The sequence below is a fragment of the Silene latifolia genome, unplaced genomic scaffold, assembly GCF_048544455.1.
Source record: "Silene latifolia isolate original U9 population unplaced genomic scaffold, ASM4854445v1 scaffold_159, whole genome shotgun sequence".
In the NCBI taxonomy this organism is placed as follows: domain Eukaryota; kingdom Viridiplantae; phylum Streptophyta; class Magnoliopsida; order Caryophyllales; family Caryophyllaceae; genus Silene; species Silene latifolia.
In genome coordinates this window covers 49,572-75,180 of record NW_027413143.1, presented here as the reverse complement: position 1 = coordinate 75,180, position 25,609 = coordinate 49,572, and the positions used below count along the sequence as shown (strand labels likewise).

At 46.5% G+C, this 25,609-nt stretch overlaps 1 protein-coding gene across 1 annotated transcript; it reads left to right on the top strand.

Annotated features, from left to right (window-relative positions):
- Nucleotides 1-439: 439 nt before the first annotated feature.
- On the top strand, nucleotides 440-1,039 carry LOC141637978 (uncharacterized). Its single transcript, XM_074447413.1, has one exon. It carries the CDS (start codon nucleotides 440-442, stop codon nucleotides 1,037-1,039), a length of 600 nt encoding a protein of 199 aa, XP_074303514.1.
- The last annotated feature ends 24,570 nt before the right edge of the window (nucleotides 1,040-25,609 follow it).

Sequence of the window (25,609 nt, the reverse complement as noted above, 5' to 3'; positions counted from 1 at the left end):
ATAGGGGATGGGAGGAGGGTATTGGTGATGGAGCTGATAACCAATGCTGCCAGAGGGAAGGGGGTATGAGTGAGGCTATTGAGGACTTGGCTGAGACTTGTGGGGGAAGTAGGAAGGGGGCGATGACTTGGACACGGCTGGCAAGAGAGGTTGTAGAGAAGAACCGAGGTGGAGGTGGTCGTGAATCAGGGAAGAGGAGTCGTGTTGATGAGCTGATGGGTGAGGAAGGTAAGAAATTAAAACTTTCTACAGACGGGGACGTCTTAATATCTGAGGCGGAGGTTGAGGGTGCTCAACCCCGCTGGGCCCAAAGAATCGTCTAAGTCTTAATTGTCGGGGCTTGGGCAACCCCGACGCTGTAAATAATCTTTGTGCCTTGGTACGAAAGGAAGCCCCGACCATGTTGTTCTTGTGTGAGACGAAATTGTGTGGTCGTGAGATGCGGAGGGTTAGAGAGCGGCTAGACGGTTTTTTTGGGATAGAGGTTGATTGTATGGGGCGAGCTGGTGGACTTGCTTTTATGTGGAAGAAAGAGCTAGACTGTACCCTTAGAACATCGTCAACCCATCACATTGATGTTGTTTTAAGGGAGGGGGAGAAGGAGTGGAGAGTAACGGGTCTCTATGGGTGGCCAGTGGTGGCGGATAGACACTTAACATGGGAGTTACTTCGCCTGCTTCATGGGCAATCTGATCTTCCATGGCTTGTAATTGGTGATTTTAACGAGATTCTCTATTCAACGGAAATGAAGGGAGGAAGTGGAGCTCAATGGCAAATGAACAACTTTCGTGTTGCTGTTGATGACTGTGGCCTTAAAGATGTGGGGTGGGAGGGATACCAGTTCACGTGGGATAACGGACAGGCAGGGGATGCAAATCGACAAAGTATGATTGATAGAGCGATGTGTACGGGTTCTTGGATCGATTTGTTTCCGTATGCTAAGCTCATTCACTTGACCCGGGATTGGTCCGACCATGCCCCTATCAAGCTGATGTTAGATAAGAGATGTTACATAAGAGAGTCGTGGGAATGGAGGTGAAAAAGTGCTTTCGTTTTGAGCACATGTGGTTGGGTGAGGAAGGCTGCGAGGAAGCAGTCAGATGCGGAGTTCATAAGGGTGGGGGAGTTCTAGGCGAGTCGATTAAATGCTGTGCACGAGAGCTACAAGCATGGAAAAAGACAAGTATAAGGAAGATTAGTAACCTGATTGAGCGCAAGAGCAAGCAACTTACTCGGTTAACGGAAGGGGGCCGGTCTGATGAGGATGTGAGACGAAGGAAGAAACTCGTGGCTGAAATTGCTACTCTTCGAAGGCAAGAAGAACAGTATTGGAGGCAAATATCTAGGGCGTTGTGGTTACAGGACGGAGACCGCAATACTAAATTCTTCCACACAAGAGCTGGGGAACGGAAGAGAAAGAATTTTATTGGTATGTTGGTGGATGACAATGGGGTGGAGCGGTCTGGTCATGACGATATTTCAGAGGTTGCCACGAGCTATTTCAAGCAGCTGTTCACTTCGTCACATCCGGATAATTTTGACGAGATGTTGATGGGTATGGAAAGACGGGTTACTGAAAGCATGAACGCAGGTTTATGACTTGACTATAGTGAGAAAGAGGTGATCGAGGCCCTGAACCAAATGCACCCGCTCAAAGCTCATGGACCGGATGATATGAATGCCTTATTCTTTCACTCGTTTTAGCATATTATTGGACCGGATGTTGTTAACACTGTGCTCGGCATTTTACGGGGAGAGATTGATCCGGGCGAATTTAATAACACCAATATCGTTCTTATTCCGAAGAAAAAGGCACCGGATAAAATTAGGGATTTTCGGCTTATAAGTCTATGTAATGTGGTATATAAAATTGTTGCAAAAGTATTAGCAAATAGACTTAAGGTCTTTCTTGATGAGATTGTCTTGGAGAACCAAAGTGCCTTCACCCCCGGTCGATTTATAACTGATAATGTGCTTATTGCTTTCGAGATGTTCCACCATATGAAAAACTCGAGACAACCCGATGGTTTTATGGCGGTTAAGCTGGACATGGCCAAGGCCTATGACAGAGTGGAGTGGCGGTTTTTGAGACGGGTTTTGGAGGTGATGAATTTTGACCGAGGTTGGATTACTCGTGTTATGGCGTGTGTTTCATCGGTGTCGTTCTCCGTTCTTATTAATGGTGTGCAGACGAGTGCTTTTTGCCTGGAACGAGGTCTCCGTCAAGGGGACCCCCTATCACCGTATCTTTTTATCCTTTGTGCTTAGGCTCTCTCTAATCTTATGCGACGAGCAGTGGAAAATGGGTCCTTACACGGGCTGCGGGTTTCGAACTCAGCCCCCATTATTTCTCACTTGTTCTTCGCAGACGATAGTATATTCTTTGTGAAAGCCACTGAAGATGAGGCCGAGAGGGTGTCCAATATTCTTAGATGATATGAGGTGGCCTTGGGTCAACTTGTCAGCTTAGAGAAAACCACAGTGTCCTTTAGCAAAGGAGTCCTAAGAGTGACGAGGGACAAAGTGCTTGGCAGGTTAGGGGTTCGAGAGGTTGAGACGCAGGAGCGGTATTTAGGTTTGCCTACGGTAGTGGGGAGATCCAAAAAAGTCCTCACTGATATCCTCCGTGACAAGCTCAGCAAAATATTACAAGGGTGGCGTGGGAAATTATTGTCGAAGGCTGGTAGGGAGGTTCTCATAAAGGTTGTTGCCAATTCACTCCCTACCTATGTGATGAGTGTGTTCAAAATCCCGGCGGCTTTTTGTAATGTTCTCCGTTCGATGGTATCTCGGTTCTGGTGGGGGCATAATGAAGGCAAGAGGGGAATCTCGTGGGTCTCTTGGAAGCGTCTGTGCCGGCCTAAATGTGTTGGGGGTCTTGGCTTTCGAGATTTTGAAATGTTCAATGATGCTCTATTAGGGAAACAAGCGTGGCGGTTGGTTACGGAACCGGACTGTTTATGGGCTCGGGTTATGAAGATGAGGTATTACCATACGAGGGATTTTATGACCGCGGATGTGGGGTATAGGCCGAGTTATACTTAGGCGCAGCATCATTGGTGCACGGGAGGTTTTGGAGCGTGGGTTGCGAAAGAGAATAGGCAATGGACGCGACATGCGAGTGTGGGGACATGCGTGGGTTGAGGGGTTTCAGAGGGGGAAAATTATCTCTCCATGTGGGCCCGGGAATGAGCTGATGTGGGTGGCTGACCTACTTCATCCCGATGGTAGGGGATGGGATGTGGAGGTCCTAAATCGTCATTTCTTAGCATTTGAAGTCCAACGCATCCTTAACATCCGCATTAGTCCTAATATGCCGCAAGATATGTGGTACTGGTGTCATGAGAAGAATGAGGAGTACTCGGTGAAGACCGCCTATGCGTGTTTGGTGGGGGACAATAGTTGCTCGGGGAGTCCGTCAAACTGGGAGAAGGAAAAGTGGTTATGGAATCGGCTGTGGAAGGTTCGAGTCTGGCCTCGCGTTAAGCTTTTCTTCTGGCAGCTGTGCAGTGGAGCATTGGCGACTTTGGACAACATTGCAAGCCGTACTAGAGGTGAGTCTTCTTCATGTTTTTTTTGTCAGTCGTTTTCCGAGTCATCTTTACATTTGTTCCGAGATTGCAGCGTGGCGAGGTAGGTGTGGAATGCTCTCGGCCTGGAGGGAAAGGGGAGTGTTGAAGGGACGGAAACAGGGGAGAACCTGCGTGATTGGGTGGAAGGCCGTTGGGGGGAGATCGAGGCGAGTGAATACGGAGTTTTTATGATTGGGTGCTGGGCAATTTGGGAGCATAGGAATAAAGTGGTCTTCGACGGAGTACAGATAGAGCCGGACAGAATTGTGCAGAAGGTCAGGGATATTCTACATGAAGAGAGTGGGAATGCGGAGTATAGGGTAGGCTGTGGAAAGAGGAAGGTAAAGAACACGAGGGACACGGAGAGCGAAGGTTGGAAGCCGGCTGTTGAGGGATATCATAAAATTAACGTAGATGCAGGGACTAAGGACGGGGAAGGAGTTAGCTCGGGAGTAGTGTGTCGAGATGCTGGAGGTAAAGTCTTGTGGGGGTTAACGGTGGTAAGGGAGGCTGAATGGGATCCTCGATTTGCGGAGGCGATGGCTGTGTTGGACGGACTTCAAGAAGCAAGAGCACGAGGACATGAACGGGTGGTGTTGGAGAGCGATTGTCTTCAAGTGATCGATGCGCTTGTGGAAAAGCACAAAGGACGGAACTCCTTTTCCCTCCTTATTGCTGACATTTTACTTCTTTGTACTTCTTTTATTTCGGTTGTTTGGTCTCACACGAGTCGGATAAACAATTCGGTAGCTCATGCTTTAGCTCATATTTTACCTAGGGTAGTTGGAAAAACTGTTTGGTCGGATGTGTTACCTCATGTTGCGGATTCTGCAGCAGCTTATGATTTATTGTTAATGAATTAATACCCTTCGGGGTGTTTTCCTCAAAAAAAAAAAATTCCACGTGACCAATTATAGAAATCCACGTCATTATTTCTTATTTAAAAAGAAAAAAAGTTTGAAGCATTAAATACAAATAGCATAACAAACATTAACTTTGACTTTTTTAATTTTTAGGGCTTGTCTGAAATCCATGGAATAATTTAGGGGTAAATTTTAATTAGGTGATAATTATGGGAGAAGTTAATTACTTGGGTAATGAGTTAATTGATGATAGGTTTGGCATAAGGGTAATGATTACTGAGTAGGCGTTTTACTCCCTTAATAATTACCCAATATGGAGGGTGGGTAATGTATTACCCTTTCATGAAGGTAATAGATTGCGGAGGTGAATAATTACTCTCATGCCAAACATGGAAAATGCACCTTAAGTATTACTCCCATATTCATTCCCCTCCTTTTACCCTCAATCCAAGCAAGCACTTAGATAAATTAAACAACCATTAAAAATAAATTCATACTAAATTTAAAAATTTTACGTTTATTGTTAGAATATTTTAAGTAACAAATAAATATCACATAATTATAATTTTACACCATTTATAAAATAATAAATAATTTGTAAATATTAAGAGCAAATAATAACATACTTAACATTAAATATTAATATTTTAATTTTTAAAACTAGAATAGGTTGAACGAAAAATTAAAAATTTACATCACTCTAATTTTAAACTGTTTATATGTGCAACTCCCTCTTAAATCTTATTGAAATAAACTTGCATTGCTCAATTTTGTTAAATTTGATAAATAAATAAATTTATAAATATAATTTATAAATAAAAGGCAACGCAAAATATCCACCTCTTTTAGTTTCGTAAGATAACTCCCTAAACAATTCTCATGTAATATGATTTTTGTAAAAAAAAAAAAAAAAAAAAAAAATTCTTTTACATTTCATTTCTATTTAGTCTATATTTATGTCTATAATAAATATGCTAATAATGAAAACGAATACTCAAAAGTCAAAAATAAAATATTTGTCGTTTTGGGTCGGTTTTGAAAATATTTGTCAAAATGGTGTCCACGTAAACTCGGGAATTCTGGACCTAAAACACGCCACTACCAATGGCGTGTTTATAATGAGTACGGAAAGAAACTTCATTAAAAAATGGACTAAAACAAACACGCCATTGGGAATGGCGGGTTTCGGAGGGGAAACACGCCACCCTTAATGGCGTGTCTTATGTAATTTTTTTTTTTATTTTTTTATTTTTTTATTTTTTAAGTTTAGACAGTTGAGGAAAAAAATTGTTGTAAAGACACGCCACTACTAATGGCGTGTTTCCTTCACAAAACACGCCATTAATAGTGGCGTGTTTCAGGTCTAGAAATCCCGAGCCTACGTGGACACCATTTTGACAAATATTTTCAAAACCGACCAAAAACGACAAATATTTTATTTTTGACCATTATTTCAAAAATGGACTCCATATTAATGTATATATTAACTTTGATAAAAATAATAAAAAAAAAGTCTAAAAGTCATAAAATGCATCCTCATTTGGCTATATAAATGTTTTATGGAAGGCAACATTTGTGAGCCAAAATTCCAGCCAAATTTTTTTTTACCTCTATTACCAAAAGAATTGTATGTATGTGTCAATAATCTTTCTTATCATTGTATCAACATTAAGGTAATTGTATTAAGGTTTTAAACTAATAATTTATTTATTTATTTTTAAGTTCCATTGGTTTGAAATAATCTTCACATTTTTAACCCTAATATATACAGTATGTAATTTTGTTTTCATTTAGAGGCTATAAAGATTTGTGGAGTTGAACTATTCAAAGGTAAATATACTTATATCTTTATAATTCAATGCCTATTTCTTAACTTATTTAAGAGAAAACTTAAATTAATAACGATAAGGTTAATATTACTGATAGGTTGTCGTGTACCTATGCAAAGATAAATTCCCTAAACACAAATAAATGTAGTAATAGGGGTCGAACCACAAGGAAACGGTAATTACGTCGTGAATTGCTATGGGTAGATTCTTATCAAGGTCGATTTCGTTTTTAGTTTGGTTTGGTTGTTTAATGATTAACAAAGGTTGTAATGTAAATTATATAATAAAATGGAGTCTAAGGGGTTCGGGTCACACATGCAAAGATAAACATATGATTATGATAAATTCGGTACTAATAACATTGTCAATTGCTTAGGCTTAGAGACACCCATCTTATGATATTAGTGTCAACCATAGACCGGGTCCTAGAGAAACTTTCGTCCATGACTAGGTCGTCCTACTATACGTGCTTAGTCTTGATGGGGCATATTCTGCACCCGCTGACCGAGTCAACACATTGAGCAAGGTCAAAGCCAGAAGACAAGTCAACGTATTAGACAGCCTAACCGACAAAGCATGTCGGCCTGTCACTTGGGTCTCGGTCCCGGCAACTAGCCGGCCGAGAGACATATCCGCGTACTCACATCCAGTCCCCTCGGCATGGAGTCAACCAGGCCTGCCGGCCCGCCATGGGTCCCTCGGCCGAGGGTAAGACAGTCTTTCCACCTGCTAGCCACTTGGCCACTACGTGACAAAAGGTGAAAGTCTATAAATACTCAACTTCTCTCATTGAGAAAAGGATCCGAAAACTATCCCAAAACTCACTATTAATCTGGTATAAACTCCCTTATCTCTCTACAATATACTTTGCCAAGTTAACACACAATTTAATCCCTTTAAGTTTACTGACTTGAGCGTCGGAGTGAGTACGCTCGGTACCAAGCCGAGCCCTCAGTTTGTTCATCTTTACAGGAGAGACCGAAAGGAAGAGACAAGCAAAAAGACGTCATTCATCAAGCTTACGTGGTCACAAATCTTGCTCCGGAATTACACCCGGACTAATTGGCGCCGTCTGTGGGGATAGATACTAAAAGCTAGTCACCTCCCTTACAAAAAAAAACAAAAAAAAAACAAAACCATTCAAAGAGCTAAGAAGATGTCAAAACAACAAGAAATAATTGTGAGTGACGAAACTGCATTCTACCAGGATGACACGTTCCCTAATTATGAGATCGGGCAGTCCCCCACCGGCCGAGTCATAGAACCGGCGTACGGGATGCCAAGAGAGCCAGAAACACCGCTGCCTACCGGCCAAGTCACAGTCATGGGACATGTGGTCGATGCAGCCAAACTAAGGCTATTCCTGGACCTGATGGGTAGTACGCCGATCACCCCCGCCGCAACGACGGTGACGGCAGCGCACCCACAGGTGACCAGGGCCCATAAAGTGACCCCGAACAACTTGTCCGGGGCGATAAAAGGAGCCATGCATACTAGGACGCCGGCGGAGCCCATGGTGCCAGTGGCAGACCTAAGTCCTTCCCCCACTCGCGGGAGGACACTGTCGCCGCGGCAACAACGAGGCCCGCCCCGAAGAAGTGAAAGAAGTCCGACTCTCCAAAGTCGGACAACAAGGAGCCCTTCCCGCCAGATGGAGAGAAGCCGGACTAAGGTTGGGAGGAGCCGATCGCCGCGTGTCATTCGACACGTGGTCAGACAGCCCCTCAGTGCCTATGTCCTCGAAGTCTCTGTGCCGACTAAACTAAAGCTGTCGGCCCTATCATACAAAGGGGATAGCGACCCAACCGACCATGCCAAGGCTTTCGAGTCGTACATGTCGGTATGGGAGCAGCCTGATGAGGTATGGTGCCGAGTCTTCCCAACGACCCTACATGGGATGGCCCAGAGTTGGTACAAGGGGCTACCTAATGGTTCGGTATACTGCTACGCCGACCTAAGGGATAACTTTATAGCCCAGTACGCCTGCAACAAGAGAAGGGCCGTGGAGACATCGGATTTCCTCACTATCCGACGGGGAGGACGAGTCTCTACGGCTACGTGAAGAGATTCGACGCAAAGGTTCACCAGATCCGAGAGCCGAACACCGAACCGCGGCCTTCGCGATGAAAGGTCTCCGAAAGCGAGTTCAAAAACGAGGGCGATCAAATGCGAGGACCTCAACCTAGACACCGCCAGAAAAATGGCCGACCGAGCCGTAAAGGTGGAGGACTATCACAAGACCTGGGTAGGCCACAGCGAATCTGGGCACCCAGAGAGGAAGAGCCGCCGGGAGAACGTTGATGAAGGTCGCCGTGACATAAATCGGTCATGGCACGAGAGATTTAATAGGAAATGAAACTCGGCGGCGCGCCGGCGGAGTTCGGGACCATACACCCGAGAAGCGATGCAATGATCTAACCCCCTGGTCAAATCACCGGCGAGGTCTTTGCCCTAAGCAAGAATGAAGGGCGAGAAATGGGCAAGGCCCCCAAAGCGAGGGGGACGCGACATGAGCCAGCGATTTGCGATTACCACGGCCAAGCCGGCCATAAGACCGAACAACCGTCGGCATCAAGAACGCCATCGAGGAGCGATCCGAAAGGGGGCCCTCGGCAAGTATGTAGCCGGAGGCCCGGGAACAAGCTCCGACGGGGCAAATAGAAAATCGATATTCCGGCGAATGGGAGTGATCCAGGTTGTCATCGGGGGGAACGAGAACGGTGGGTCAGCTAATGGGCACAAACGGCACCTGAATGAGCTATACCAAGCCATCAACTTTGTGCCCAAAACAGCGATCCCCGCTTCCACAATCCCCGATATAACCATTGGGAAGAAGGACTACAAGGGAGTTGTCGCTCCGCACAGCGACCCGCTTGTAGTCCACCTAGACATAGCCAACCACTTGGTCAAAAGGTGCACGATTGACACGGGCGCCTACACAAACATCATGTTCAGGAGTGCTTTCTCAATCTCGATCCGAAGATTGAAGACCGAGCCCCTGCACCAACCCGCTATACAGACTTCTCTCCGGCCGGCCTGGTACCCCCAAGAAATCGATAGGTGATGTTTGGCCAAGCCGATGCGGCCAAGAATGTTTTATCCGAGTTCGTGGTCATTGATGGTTCGTCCGCCTACAATGTTCTCATAGGCCGAGTCACTTTGAGCGAGGCCGATGCGTGATGTCCATCCGGGCCCGACATTGATGTATGTCTCGACCGGGGAAGCGCAAAAGCTCGTCTCAAAGGACGAAAGAGATGAAATAGTCAATGTCCAAGTATCTGCCAGGGGGTGCAACATGCAATCCCTCAAAGTGGCGAAAAAATTAGAGAAAGGGAAGAGCCCATCCTTACAGCAGTAGGGTGATCCGATGCACACCAACGTCGGCATGGTCGAAGGAGCCGAGACCGAGGAAGTGGAAATTGACCCAGGGTGCACCGTAACTGTCGGTGTCGGCCTGGAGCCAAAATTCAGAGCCGATCTCCTTGACCTGCTGAGGAAGAACAAAGATGTCTTCGCATACTCAGCCGCCGAGATGCCAGGAGTGAGCCGGGAGGTGATCGTTCACAAGCTGAACGTACTCTCCACCGCTCGCTCTATCAAGCAGAAGATGAGGAACTCCTCGGCCGAGAAGGATGAGGCCATCAAAGCCGAAGTAGACAAACTATTAGAGGCAGGCTTTATCATGCCTTGTACTTACCCTGAGTGGCTAGCAAATGTTGTAATGGTGATGAAGTCATCAGGGGCGTGGAGGATGTGTGTTGATTTTACCAATCTTAATAAAGCGTGCCCTAAAGATTGTTATCCCTTGCCTCGAATAGATAGTTTAATTGACGCAACGGCAGGCTACACCATGCTAAGCCTGCTAGACGCCTTCTCAGGGTATCATCAGGTGTTTATGGCCGAAGAAGACATGCCTAAGTGCGCATTCATCACCGGTAACGGCACATACATGTATAAAATGATGTCGTTCGGTTTGAAGAACGCTGGCGCAACTTACACTAGGCTGGTGGACAAAGTGTTTTAAGATCAAAAACGACGAAACATCGAGGCTTACATCGACGATGCTATTGTAAAAAGCAAGTCTGACAGCGAGCACTTGGCCGATTTGAGCGAGACATTTTGTTCACTAAGGAAATATAAGATGAAGCTTAACCCAATGAAATGTAACTTCGGTGTCCGGGCCGGCAAGTTCATCGGCGTGCTTGTCAGCGCCAAGGGAATTGATGCCAATCCAGAGAAAGTTCAAGCGATACTAGACCTGCCGGAGCCGAGGAATCGAAAATAGGTTATGATGCTGACCGGGAGAATGGCGGCTCTTGCCCGCTTCATCTCTCGGTCGGCCGACAAGAGCACCCCATTCTTCAAAGTGTTGAAGGGGAATAAAGACTTTTGCTGGGGGGAGGAACAGAGTGCGGCTTTCAAACAACTGAAAGCCCACCTTCTAACTCTCCCCGACCCCCGGTCTGCCCGACGCTGGGGAGACGCTATATCTATACTTAGCGATTACCTCGGCCACGGTCTTCGTAATTGTCGGGAAGAAAATAAGCGGCAACACCCAATCTACTTTATCGACCATACACTGCTGCCCGAAAGAAATTACCCACGATTGAAAAAGCGGCCTTCGCCGTAAATCGTTACCCGCAAGGAAGTTAAAACCCTACTTCGACGTACATCCCGTGACGGTCTTAACCGACCAGCCATTGGAAAAAGCATTGTAAAAATTCGAAAAATCCGGCCGACTTATCAAATGGGCAGTAGAGCTCTCCGGCTTCGGTATTCAGTATAAGCCGAGGCCTTCGATAAAGGGGCAAGCGCTTGCAGACTTTCTGGCTGAGTGCACATATCAATAAGAATCACATCCCGGTGTATGGGAAGTGTATACCGACGGGTCCTCCACGGCGAACAGCTCAGGAGCCGGCATCCTTATCACCAGCCCTAACGGGGACGAGTTTGAGTACGCCTTGAAGTTTACCTTCTCGGCCTCAAACAACGAATCCGAATATGAGGCGGTGATAACTGGAGTCGAGTTAGCTAGAGCTGCTGGGGCGGAACATATTGTGTTGAAGACAGATTCACTCCTAGTGACCAACCAAATCGAGGAGAGTATGAGGCTCGAGACGACGGGATGGTAAGGTACCCGAAAGGGTAAAAGCGACACCGCAAAATTGAAATCTTTCAAATATAGTGCATCCCAGTGTCGAGAACAACCGAGCCGACGCTCTCTCAAAACTTGCCATTCAAGCATCAAGAATGTCGGTCGAACCGTCTTGGTGGATATCGGGAATGCTAAAAGCATCACTGAGACCGTCGGCATGGTGGGCGACATCGAGGCCGAGACGACGTGGATGACTCCGATAATGAAATACAAACTAACAAAAGAGTTCTGGGAGGACCGCAGTCTCTCTCAAAAGATAAGAAGGATCGCCGCAAGGTACTTGGTGTTCGAAGGAGAATTGTATAGAAGGTCCGTAATAAGACCACTTTTGAAATGTGTTGGCCCAACGACGCGGAGCTAATCTTGACAGAGATTCACGAAGGCATCTGCGGACACCACATGGGGCGAGAACGCTAGCCCACAAAGCTCTCCGAGCCGGCTACTTCGGCCTACCATGTTGAAAGATTCGAGCAAAGACGAAGAAGTGTAAGAATTGTCGGATGCATGCTCCGTGTACATGCACCTTCCCGAGACCTCGCAACCGCCGTACTTAGTCCCCTACCATTTGCACAATGGGGGATGGATTTACTAGGACCATTTCCGACGGCCTCTGGAGGAAGGAAATACCTGATCGTCGTCGTTGACTACTTCACCAAATGGGTCGAGGTCGCCGCGGCACCCCAAGACCATGGCGGCCGTAAGAAAGGTGATTTGGGAGAACATCATAACTCGTTTTGGGTTACCCCAAGTCATGGTATTTGACCACGGCCGAGAGTTTTGGAGTGACATGGTGATGAATTGGTGGAAGAACTCGGTATCAAATTCGCATACTCCTCCGTCGCCACCCTCGGAGAGCAACGGGCGGGCGGAGGCAACTAATAAAACAATATTGAACGGGTTGAAAAAGAAGGTTGAAGATCTAAAGGGAAGATGGGCTGATGAACTACAGGCGTCCTCTGGTCACTTGAACCACGGAAAAAGAAGCAACGGGTACAGTCCATTCTACCTTGTCTATGGGTGCAGGCCGTCCCCGCCCTAATGAAGCGGCGTGCCGACATTTAGAACGCAAACCTTTGACCCAGTCGAAAATGAGGAAGGCCTGAGAGCCTCCCTAGACCTTGTCGAAGAAAGTCGAGATACGGCACGGCTCAACTTGGCAGTATATCAAAACCGAATGAGAAGAGCATACAACCGTAGGGTCCACAAAAGGGACTTAAGAGTAGGAGATCTAGTCCTAAGAAAGTCGGCCACAACAAACAAAGGAAACATCCATGGTAAAATGACGGCCAATTGGGAAGGACCCTACAAAGTGGTTGAAGAAATGAGGCCGGGGACATACCGGCTGACAGACATGGAGGGAGTGTCTCTAATGAGCCACTGGAACACATACAACCTTAGAAAATACTTCATATAGCGGCGGAGGTGTCCGAGACCGTTGTGGGCACCCCAACGCGTGATTATATCTAATGAAGAGTGGTCCAAGTTTTCCATCAAAATGAAGAGTCCCCTCCGTAGTCGTACCAAGGTAGACGCCACGGCCAAAGCCGGGCAGCCACCGCAAGGGCAGTTGATACTCGCGAAAGCGACCAACATGCTTAGGAACGTATAAGTACAGTTGAGAAATGCAAATCTGACCGCCTGGGCCAATCCGGGAGTGGCAGAGGAAGCGATCAATATGTCTACAGATACGAACGCTGTCGAGCCGTAACCCCGATTGCCTCGGCCAAAGCCGGGAGTGACGGGGAAACAACGACCGATACGCTAACATGTTCACAACGGCAGTTGGGAAGCGCAAATCTGACCGCCTCGGCTAAGACCGGGAGTGGAGGAGGAAGCAACCGACATGCCAACATGTTTGAAGACATGTTTACAACAGCGGTTGGGAAACGCAAATCTGACCGCCTCGGCTAAGACCGGGAGTGGAGGAGGAAGCGACCGACATGCCAACATGTTTAAAAACGTTTAAGTACAGTTGAGATACGCAATCTAACTGCCTCGGCCAGGCCGAAGGTAAAAACGAAAAAGCACTCAATATGTTAAAAACGTAAGAAGACAACTCAATGGAGAATAAGATCAAAGCCTCGGCCAAGCCGGAGGCAAATAAACAAACTTTATTGAAAAATGTTTGCAAGGCAAAACAAAGTCGACGGCCGTCCCCATAGGGATAGCCTAAACACAACCTACCAAAGTTTATCAAAAAAAGAGAAGGTACAACAAAAGGTTACAAACATAAGACTTGAAGCGCCAAAAGGATGGCAGGGAGGAAATGCTTAATAGTTGGCCCCGAGCAGTGAAGGCCGTCGGAAGGGCAGTGAATTTGGTGACGACCGCCCGTCTCCCTATGCTTGTTGCTGCTCGCCAACGGCAGCAGTAGCAGCATCACCAACGGTGGACGGCCCAGAGGAGAGCTTGGCAGCTTCACTTGCCTTTGCCCTCTCAGCCTCCTCTCTGGCCTCCTTCATCTTAGCATCCCGGGCCGCCTTCTCCTCGGCTTCCTGAGCAGCCTTCGCCTCATCCGCAGCCTTGGCCTCTGCAGCAGCGGCCTTCTCATCCAAAAGCCGGTCAAACTCTTGCCACGGGAAGTTGCCTTCTGGAAGGATCTCTTTGATCACATCCCTGGTAGCATCTTCAGCTTGGTCCCGGTACAGGGCACACATATCAGGGATGATGACGGTCTTTAGCATCTCAATGTCCTTCTCCCTCAGAGCAAGGATAGCCTTGGTGTTCTTGTGCTCCTTCGCCTCAGCCTAGTGCAGAGTCTTCCATCTCTCCTTCTGCTCAACCACGGCCTTATAGCCGCCCTCAAATTTGTCTTTCTCCTCCCGCAGCTTGGCGACGTCTGCCTCCGCAGCCTCAACCTTGGCTCTCTCGGCTAGGACCGCCTTCTCAGCGTCCTCCCTAAGCTTTCGCTCAGCGAGGAAATCATTTTTGGCAGCCTGGAAGTCCTCCTTCGACCTCTCGGCCTCCTTCTTAGCAACGACAAGCTCGAGGCTAAGCCGTTCAAGCGCAGGGCTAGCTCGAGCCATGACCTTTTCTTGCTCCATAATATGAGCGCCGGCTAGTTCAGCCCACTTCACCAGCCTCTTGGACAACGTTATGCCTTCCGCCGTAAGCTGAGCGGGGGAAACCTTCTGGGATGAGGAGTCAACGGTGACATTTCTATCGCCCGTCTGCACAGGCTGCTTCTCCAATTGCCGTTCAGTGAGAACGACAGCTGACGGCGGCTGATCTACAAAAAATCCAGACAAAGCATCCATGTCAACATTCATCGACATATCGTAAAGCTTGTCATCGTGGACGCCTAGGGAACCTGCTAAATCCGAGCCATGGGTTAGATCCGTACCGGTCCTAGCCTTCTTGGGCAGAGGGCCGGCTGACCCCTTCTTCTTCCCTGCCTCGGTAACAGCAGCAGCAGGCGTCTTTTCCTTCCTCTTATTTGAAGGAGGAGGACCCTCAACAACGGTGACCTCCTCTTCAACATCGACGACCACCCGCTTCCTTTTGGATTACGGGGATTGAAGATTGAGCCGGAGTTGACGCCGTTGCGCCGTAGACGTTGTCTTTGGTCTCCGGCGCGACGTTACCGTGTCTGCGCTGAGCCGCCGCCACATCCATTGCCTTCAACTGCTGCTCCATAAGTTCGTGAGGGCCGGTCTGCGATCACGTGGTGCGGCCTTAGGATGCGGCTCAACAACTCTCCGTTCTCGTCAAGTCCCAACCTCTCGAGGACGGAGACGGGCGATTCCGGCCAAATCGGTGCAAAAAGAAACGAAGCAGGAGTTAAGCAAAAGAAATAAACCAAGGCTCAAATACAGAAACATAAAAAGCAAAGATGGGCCTCATACCGACCCCACTCATCCTGGCCGAGGGCCGGTATGAGGCCGACGTGGGAAAGCAGCTCATCCTGAAGAACGATCTGCGTCGGGGGCATCCATCCCTTCGGCGTGCCATCCTTCTCAGCCTCAAACAACCTCATTGCCCGCGTTTCATCCTCATTAAGATAGACCTTCAAGGCGTCCATCTTAAGCTTATTCCGGGAGACATATTTGTCATGCTCCCCTTGATTCTCACACCGCAAATTGACGCGGCTCTGAAAGGACCGGGGCAGCGGATAGTCCTCCGGAACCTCGACGTATACCCACCGCCCCTTCCAGTCCTTGCAAGATGTCAACTTGGAAACGGTAACATAACCCGCCTCGGTCTGTATGCTGTACCACTCCGTGCCACCTAGGGTAGTCTGCCGAAGATGGTGGAGCCGGCGGAAGAGGTTCACCGTTGGGGCCTCCCCTTTAAAAAGACATAACCATACAAAGCCAACAATCGTCCTGATGGCCAACGGATGCAGTTGGGCCACGGCGACATTCATGGCTTTAATTATGGCAGCAACGTATTCATTAAGAGGAAACCGGAGCCCATACTCCAGGTGTCTGATGTACACGCTGATACAACCCTCGGGAGGGCAACAGACGGCCTGATCACCCTCAGGAACAATTATTCTATACCCCCTGCCGAAGGAGTAATGATCTTCAAAAGGTCGAACCGGAACAACTAGCGAACTTGTTCGTCCAAGCACGATCGGGATTGATCGAACAGCGCGTCGTGCCACGAGAAATGCGGCCTCTTTACGACGAAGGGGGCGCCTCATCATCGTCATCATCAAAACCCTCCAAAAATTGCTCATCAATTTCAGGAGAAGGCGACTTGGGACCCCCAAACCCTATCGGGGTGACAACCAAAGGCTCCTCTTCATCGACGCGACGGTTCGCCCCCGTTGAGGTAGGTCTTGGGTTGAGCATCAGCAGAAGACATGGTAACAATAAATACTTAACAAATAAAAGTTGAAGAAATTTATTTGTTTACCTTGGAAAAAGTGTTACGCCGAGTAACGCTTTGGAGACTAGAGAGAAATTTCTTCGAAAAAGCTAAGAGAGAGGAAATTTTTTGAGAAAATGAAGTTTGATGGCCAAAATGAGAGGGTAACTGCTCTATTTATAGAGCAAAGCCCATTCAGCGGACCAATCAGAGCAAAGCCCATGAAGCGTCCACCAATCAGCACCAGGCCACGTGTCGAGCATGCAGCCACGGAATGTCAATCGACACACAGTGACAAAACTTCTTCGACACGCTCCATGGTATCCACTTGCTAACGGCCAGCTGATCAACCAAGCTTGGCAGCACCGACCGGGGGCAATCAAAAGCACACGACACTCTCAACCTTGGTCTCGGCCAGCGCCATTTTCCTTTTCCACATTGGATGTCCATTACACAACCATGTGGAGGGGGGATATGGTACGGCCTGAACAGAACCAAGCCGAGGAAGAAGAAGTCGAGGAAGAAGCTCAGCATGCGCAGAATACGCTCAACACTCATCGAAGGTCCATACCACGGCATAGACTACGCTGGGGGCAAATTGATGGGGCATATTCTGCACCCGCTGACCGAGTCAACACATTGAACAAGGTCAAAGCCAGAAGACAGCAAGTCAACGTATTAGACAGCCTAACCGACAAAGCCTGTCGGCCTGTCACTTGGGTCTCGGTCCCGGCAACTAGCCGGCCGAGAGGCATATCCGCGTACTCACATCCAGTCCCCTCGGCATGGAGTCAACCAGGCCTGCCGGCCCGGCATGGGTCCCTCGGCCGAGGGTAAGACAGTCTTTCCACCTGCTAGCCACTTGGCCACTTGGCCACTACGTGACAAAAGGTGAAAGTCTATAAATACTCCACTTCTCTCATTGAGAAAAGGATCCGAAAACTATCCCAAAACTCACTATTAATCTGGTATAAACTCCCTTATCTCTCTACAATATACTTTGCCAAGTTAACACACAACTTAATCCCTTTAAGTTTACTGACTTGAGCGTCGGAGTGAGTACGCTCGGTACCAAGCCGAGCCCTCAGTTTGTTCATCTTTACAGGAGAGACCGAAAGGAAGAGACAAGCAAAAAGACGTCATTCATTAAGCTTACGTGGTCACAAATCCTGCTCCGGAATTACACCCGGAACAAGTCTAATTCAATTCTGTTCCTCTCGACTTATAGAACGAATGAAAAACTTAAGCAATTGAATAAGGCTTTAAACAAAGATTAAACATTATGGCACAAGCATGTGATAGAAGCAATATGAACAATATTATTATTAATCTATTTTAACATATTATATATATTTGATTTTGCATGGCTCCCCTAACCCTTAGACTAGGAGATTTAGCTACTCATATTAAAATGTAAATTGCAAACTATATTATAAGAAATGCTAAACATGATTGTGCGATTTATATAATTTAGATGATATAACATGTGGAAAGAATAATGCTAATGTAAAATGAAATACTTGATTATAAACTATGTGGTAACTAAAATAGAAATGTAGAAATGTAAACTATAAATAGAAATACCTCTCTCTCTCTAAAAAAACCCTCTCTAAAAACCTAGCCTCCATTATTATTCGGGGGCTTCCATCGATCATCCATCGATGGTAAGCCCCACAAAAGCTTTCTTAAACAACTAATATTATGCAGATCTATCTTATTTTCAATAATAGTCTCCCTTTTGGTGAGATCTGTTGTTCCGTCCCTTCTTTCGGGGTTTTTCCATTTTTTCGTGGGATTGTTATCAATATAATGAGTTTTAATCGACGGGGAGATTATCAGATTTGTTTCGTGGATGAATACATCAAGACGGCTACACTGTTTCCCTCCATCAAGAAGGATGCAAAGACATCGATTATTCATAGTTTCAAGAAATTTATGATTTTGGAGCGGCAGCGTCATTACCAGTATTTAGATAGTTATTTTGAATGTATTTTTTACGTTAGCAATCTTGATTTTCCTTTGTCTATTTGTTATCTTCATTGTAACCTACGCCTAGTTGATTATTAATGAGATGACAATTTCAAAAAAAAAAAAAAGCTTGAAATATAACAAGGACTAAAAGTTTGAAGAACTACAAGCTTAACTAATGAGAAAACTATTGAGAGAATTGTATTTGCTTAAGGCTATGTAAGGAAAATGAGACGTAAAAAATGAGATGCCTAAAACCTTGGAATACCTCTCCTATTTATAGGAGAGGAAGAAGAAACGTAAAAATACAAAGGGCATGCAACCCCGATCGGGGCCGCCAACCCCGATCGGGGTTGTGGTAATGTAATACTCCGTATTTATGGTCTTGGGGGTACTCTATCGAGTAGCCCTTACTCTGTCGAGTAAGGGTATGTTGCAGAATAAAATAGTTTCTGACCTGTTGGGCACTCGATCGAGTAGCTGGGGCACTCGATCGAGTAGGGGAGTACTCGATCGAGTACCTTGGGTACTCGATCGAGTGTCCGGTTTTACGGGGGAGTTTTCTCGGGTTTTGTTAATTACGCGATTAAGGTATTTAAACCAATTCGTCTTTGTTCTAAATCACTTTTTACTAAACCTAAAACCTGTTTAAGAGAGAAAGCAACTTGTTCTTCTTCCTAATCGCGTTCTTGATAATTCCCGGAGTTCAGACGGTCGGTTTGCATCGTAGTGTGTGTCGTTGGATTCCTTGCGTCGAGGGTAAGCTTTTAATGTAATTTATATAATGGTTTGTTAAAATTGATGAAACCCTAATTTAGGAATTGGGGGGTTTTTATGAATAGTATTGAATAGTAGTATCTATATGTTGTATGGTAGGAGGAGAGTTCATAGAAGAGGCGTTTTGAGACAGCTGTAGATACCGTCTGCGTGTGTGCTTTCCAGGTAGGATTTCCTACTCAGTATTAGTCCCATAATGGGATATTGGTGATGTGCTGTGGTTAGTTGTTTGATATGATGATTGTGATTGTGATTGTGATTGTGATTGTGATTGTGGTTGTGTTTGTTGATGGTTCTCGAGATGTGTTCTCGGCTGAGTGGGGTCACTTGCGGGAGTGATCTCACGCCCTAGTTTCGCCCTTAGTGGAACCCGCCACGAAAGGGGATGTGCACATTAATGGACGGGGTTATCGCTCGTACGATGAGCGGGGCTTAGGTGGGAACGGCCGCGGTCCCCCATCTGGCGTGGTCAGTCCAAAGGTGGACCGATCGATATTGAGATGATGGGAGTGGGTGGTGTTGTATGTGTGTGTGATTCACCTGTTTGCCTTATTCTTATCTTTATTGATTGTGTGATTAGTACGACCGGTGTTGTTTTGTAAAACCTGCGGTGATCCATTCGGGGATGGTGAGCGATATTGAGCAGTATAGAGATGATACGAGGATAGCTGGGATGGCCACGACATGACGATAGAGTCTTCCGCTTGTAGTTTAGCTTTTATTTACATTTCGATTGAGAAAGACAGTTTGAATAATGTATTGCACTTTCGATTTGGTTTCGAGGATTGTATTCATTCATTAAACTATTTATAATAAACGTTGTTTCGTTTTGTCTATTTGATTATCGTACCTCGAAGATACCGAGATGGTGATGTCTCCATACCCGAGTGGTCCTGGTAAGGCACTTGGAGTATGGGGTGTTACAAATGGTATCAGAGCGACGATCCTGAAACCTGTAACCAATGAACTTAATGAACATAGGGAGTCAATTAAAATGAACCCGGGGTAAAAGTTGTAGGAGCTAGTGCAAAGGCTTGGGAGACGTCCTAAAGTCGCGGGGGTCGCCCTACAACTTTGAACCGGTCACATGGGGGAAATGTGTGTTGAGTCATGTGTGTGCTTAGTAACTTGTGCAACAAGGTGATGAAGTGTGTTGATTGTTTGGTGTTGAAGTAGGAGGTTGAGCATGTGAAAGAAAATGATTATATGTTGAAACATGTTAATGAGATGATAACATGTTGAATGATTTATGATGTGGCTCTAATAGCATGATGAGTTGATATTGTTGATAGTAGAATAGATGCGTAGCATATTTATTGTGTTATCGTGTGGTATACAATTTAGCATGTTAGTATATGACGTAACATGCGGGTAGCCTTTACGTATTAGTGGTACTTGATCGAGTAAGACTGACTCGATCGGATAGGTTTTGGCGAAATTGAGTCCAGAATCGCGTTTTGGGGCACTCGATCGAGTAACTAGGGGTACTCGATCGAGTAGGGGTCACTCGATCGAGTAGCCTATATACTCGATCGAGTGGGTTAGTGACCGAAAGTCATTGGGTTCTGAGTTTGGGTACTCGATCGAGTACATAGGGGCACTCGATCGAGTAGCCCGTTACTCGATCGAGTGGGTTCGGATACTCGATCGAGTGGGTTCTGGGCAGCGTGTTTTCGTGTTTTGAAGTTTAGTACGTAAGTTCATATCTACCCTTTCTTATATATGTTTAGTTTCAAGATGCCGCCCAAGAAAAATGCCTTGTACGCTAGAGCAGAGCTTATGACTACGGATGACATCGTTAAGATGTTAGAGCACCAGGACGCTCTTACTGAGACCCTGAAGAGAGTGAATGAGGACAAGGATAAGAGTAAGGAGAAGGAGGTTGACCATGCTAAAGTCAGCCTCTATATTGCGAGGTTTAACCCGAAGGAGTACAAGGGGGTTGAGGAGCCTAACCGTCTTGATAGTTGGCTGAGGGAGATGGAGAACATACTAGATTTAGTCCACTTTGTCCCGATGAGATGAGAGTGGATCAGCTGCATTCTATCCGAGGGAGGCAAATGGCAAGTGGTGGGATTCAGTGAAAGTGAGTGCCAAGGAGATATATACCAACCAGGGGTTACCTGCTATACCTTGGGAGGAGTTTCGTAGGGCTGTGAGGAAGGAGTTCGTACCAGAACATGTGAGGAGTAAGTTGAGGGAGGAGTTCGACAAGTTTAAGATGGTCTTTGAGATGTCCGTGGCCGAGTACTACAGCGAGTTCAATGAGAAATCTAGATATCTTTTGAGGACATGGGTTTGAGTGATGAGAATCTGGCTTTGAGGTTTGAGAGTGGGCTAACCACGAAAATTATGGATAAGTTACCCGTGGGAGTCCTTACGATGTGAAGGAAGCGTATGAGAGGGCCGGGAGAGCCGAGAGACTAGTGGAGATGGCTCGGAGAGGTCGGGAGGAGAGAAGAGGAAGTCCGAGAGCGAGGGTGGTGGCCAATCTAATTTCAAGAAAGGCAACCACAATCAATCTAAGGGGTTTTCTTCCGGGTCCGGTTTAGTCTTTGGAACTTCCTTTGGGAGAGGTCGTGGGAGTGTGAGCAACACCGGGAGTGACTGCTTTTTAGTTGTGGTGGCGTAGGCCACAAGAGACATGAGTGCACGAGTGCACCGGATCCTTTCGAGACCCTCGCACGAGCTTTGCGAGCAAATGCACGACCCCGCCGTGGATCATGGCCAAACCGGGGAGGTCAGAGCTACCAGAGTGGAGGCAACCGCAACGGCGGTAATTCTTATCAGAAGACACCGATGAACAACAACAACAACAATCAAGGGTCGGGTGCTAAGCCGACCGCATCAGCCTAGTACTGTCCAGGGAGGTGGGCAGAAGACCAGTGGCAAGTTGTTCATGATGGAGAAGAAGGCAGCTGAGGAGGATGCGCATGTTATCACCGGTACATTCCTTGTTAATGGTATTCCTACGTTTGTTTTGTTTGATTCGGGGCTTCTCAATCGTTTGTGTCTTGAGTCATGTAAAGCGATTGGGTCCGAGAGTATATGAGTCATTAAGGAGCAAGTTTTCATACCTTCAGGTGAGTCTGTATCGTGTGGGAGGTTGTTTAGAGATGTATCTTTGATAGTTGGGCAAGTCGATTTCCCTGTAGACTTGCTAGAGTTTCCTTTTAATGGTTTTGAGATGATAGTTGGGATGGATTGGTTAGGAAAGTATAAGGCCAAGATAGACTGTCATCAAAAGAAAGTGTCCCTAAGAGGTCCAAAGGGTGTTAGTGTATCTTACCGTGGGTTTCTAGTCAAACCCAAAGTTAAGTTGATTACATTTGTCACCTTGAAGTCGTATACGAGGAAGGGATGTCCTTTGATTTTGTGCCATGTGAGAGATGACCGGATAGAGAGCCCTATTGACGAGATACCGGTGGTGGGAGAGTTTGCGAGATGTTTTTCCGAAGAGATTCCGGGTTGCCACCGAAGAGGGAGATAGATTTCACCGTTGAGTTGAAGCCAGGGACGGGGCCAATCTCTAAGGCACCGTACCGTATGGGTCCTAAGGAGATGGAGGAACTTAGGAAACAGTTGGATGATTTGATAGAAAAGGGGTACATTAGACCGAGTGTATCGCCTTGGGGAGCACCAGTTCTGTTCGTAAAGAAGAAAGATGGGAGTATGAGGTCATGCATAGATTACGGGAGTTGAACCGTGTGACGATAAAGAACAAGTATCCTTTGCCAAGGATAGATGACCTGTTTGATCAGTTGAGTGGTGCAACGGTCTTTTCTAAGATCGATTTGAGGTCAGGGTACCATCAGGTGAAGATTAGAGATGTGGACATACCGAAGACAGCTTTCACGTCGAGGTATGGCCATTATGAGTATGTGGTGATGCCGTTTGGGTTGTCTAATGCGCCGGCAGTGTTTATGGATTTGATGAATAGGATCTTGAGACGGTTCTTGGATCGATTCGTAGTAGTGTTTATCGATGACATCTTAGTCTACTCTAAGACTAAGGAGGAGCATGAGGAGCATCTGAGGATCGTGTTGCAGACTTTGAGAGATCATGAGTTGTATGCTAAGCTGTCTAAGTGTGAGTTTTGGTTGGAGAAAGTTGCTTTTCTGGGGCATGTAATCTCTAAAGATGGAGTAGCTGTGGATCCGGCGAAGATTGAGGCAGTGACAAAGTGGGAAGCACCGAAGAATGTCGCGGAGGTTAGAAGTTTCTTGGGTTTAGCTTTGATACTACAAAGCGGTTCGTGAAGGATTTCTCCAAGATAGCTAGACCGATGACGGCAATGATGAGGAAAGAGAACAGGTTTCGTTGGGATGAGAGTTGTGAGACGGCGTTCCAAACCTTAAAGGAGCGTTTGACCACGGCTCCTGTCTTGGCATTGCCTGAAGGGAGCGAGAATTTTGAGGTTTATATAGATGCTTCGAAGAATGGGTTGGGATGTGTGTTGATGCAGAATGGTAAAGTGATTGCCTATGCTTCTAGGCAGTTGAAGCCTTATGAGGAGAACTACCCTACCCATGATCTGGAGTTGGGTGCTGTGGTGTTTGCTCTCAAGATTTGGAGACATTACCTTTATGGAGCAATCTTTAAGGTATTTTCTGATCACAAGAGTCTCAAGTACATCTTCACGCAGAAGGATTTGAACATGAGACAGAGGAGGTGGATGGAGTTGATTGGCGACTACGACATGGAAATCATCTACCATGAAGGGAAGGCCAATGTAGTTGCTGATGCTTTGAGTAGAAAGAGTGTACATTCCTTGTGTACAGCTCTATCTTTGATGAGGCTGAGGGATGAGGTAGCGAGCTTTGGGATTCATATGATGCAGAAAGGAGATGCTATGGGTGATATGACAGTACATATGGAGTTTTATGATGACATTCGGGATAAGCAAGCTTTGGATCCTAAGATGGTGGAGTGGAGAGTCAGGGGTGGAGAAAGGGACAGTGTCCCGCTTTTCCATTCATACAGATGGTAGCTTGAGGTTTGATGGTAGGTGGTGTGTTCCTAATGACGAGGAATTGAAAAAGACAATCATGACAGAAGCGCATTACACACCATATTCAGTTCATCCGGGTGGAGACAAGCTTTACAAGGATTTGAAGAAAACGTTTTGGTGGCCTGGGATGAAGAAAGAAACAAATTGAGTTTTGTGTCCGTTGTTTGACATGCCAGAGGGTTAAAGGGGAACAGAGAAGACCACAAGGTAAGGTTCAGTCTGTGGAGGTGCCTGAGTGGAAGTGGGAATCCATTTCCATGGATTTCATTGTGGGTTTACCTAAGAGTCAACAAGGTAACAATATGATTTGGGTGATAGTGGATCGGTTGACCAAGTCAGCTCACTTTGTTCCAATGAAAGATACATGGACTAAGGCACAATTGGCTATGGCCTATCGAAAGAACGTGCTTAAGTTACATGGAGTCCCTAAGGACATAGTGTCTGACAGAGATGCGAGGTTTATATCGAGGTTTTGGAAGGAGTTGCAGGAATCGTTGGGAACAGCTTTGAAGATGAGTACAGCATTTCATCCTGCGACAGATGGGCAGACTGAGATAACAATCAAGACTCTTGAGGATATGTTGCGAGCTTGTGTGATGGATTTTGGTGGTAGCTGGGAGCAGAGGTTGGACTTGATAGAGTTTTCTTACAACAACGCTTATCACACCAAATAGGTATGGCACCGTTTGAGGCTTTGTATGGGAGGAGATGTAGGAGTCCGATCTGTTGGGACGATAGTCTTTGAGGCAAAGTGGTTTTAGGACCAGAGATGGTACATGAGATGGTAGAACAGATTAAGACGATCGAGAGAACGGATGAGAGCGACCCAGGATCGACGTAAGAGTTATGCGGATCTACATCGTCGGGACATCGAGTTTCGTGTTGGGGACAAGGTTCTTCTGAAAGTGTCCCCTATGCGTGGAGTTATGAGGTTTGGGAAGAAAGGCAAGCTAAGTCAGAAGTTTATAGGGCCTTATGAGATCTTAGAGCGAGTTGGGGAAGTGGCTTATCGGTTGGCTTTACCGGCTGCATTGGAGAGAGTGCATAATGTGTTTCATGTATCGCAGCTGCGGAAGTATGTGAGTGACCCGTCACATGTGTTGGAGGCAGAGAGCTTAGAGCTGGATGAGTCTTTATCGTACCTTGAGGTGCCTAAGCAGATTCTAGACCGAAAGGTTAGAAAGACCAGGAGTGGTGAGACCGTTTTGCTTAAGATCCTTTGGTCTAACCACGAGACTGAGGAAGCTACATGGGGGGCGGAGGATATAATGAAAGAGCGTTACCCTTTCCTTTTTGATCAGGTATGTATGGTTACGGGGACGTAACCTTGTTTCTTTTAGGGGGGTAGGAGATGATCGCGAGAGTTTCTAAGAGTTTTTACACCCCCTTGTATATGTTGTGTCGGTATGTTTGTCGGGATAAGTTGGGTTAGTAGCATGTTTTACGTTGTGTTTATTTCGACCTTCGAGTCGGGAAGCTTATGGGAGTACCTTTGTTTGGTAATGGTTTGAACTTCGGGGACGAAGTTCCTTTTAAGGAGGGAAGACTGTAATACTCCGTATTTATGGTCTTGGGGGTACTCTATCGAGTAGCCCTTACTCTGTCGAGTAAGGGTATGTTGC

Excerpts from the sequence above, each read along its gene's own strand:
- LOC141637978 (XM_074447413.1), top strand. The coding sequence starts at position 440 with ATGCGGAGGGTTAGAGAGCGGCTAGACGGTTTTTTTGGGATAGAGGTT.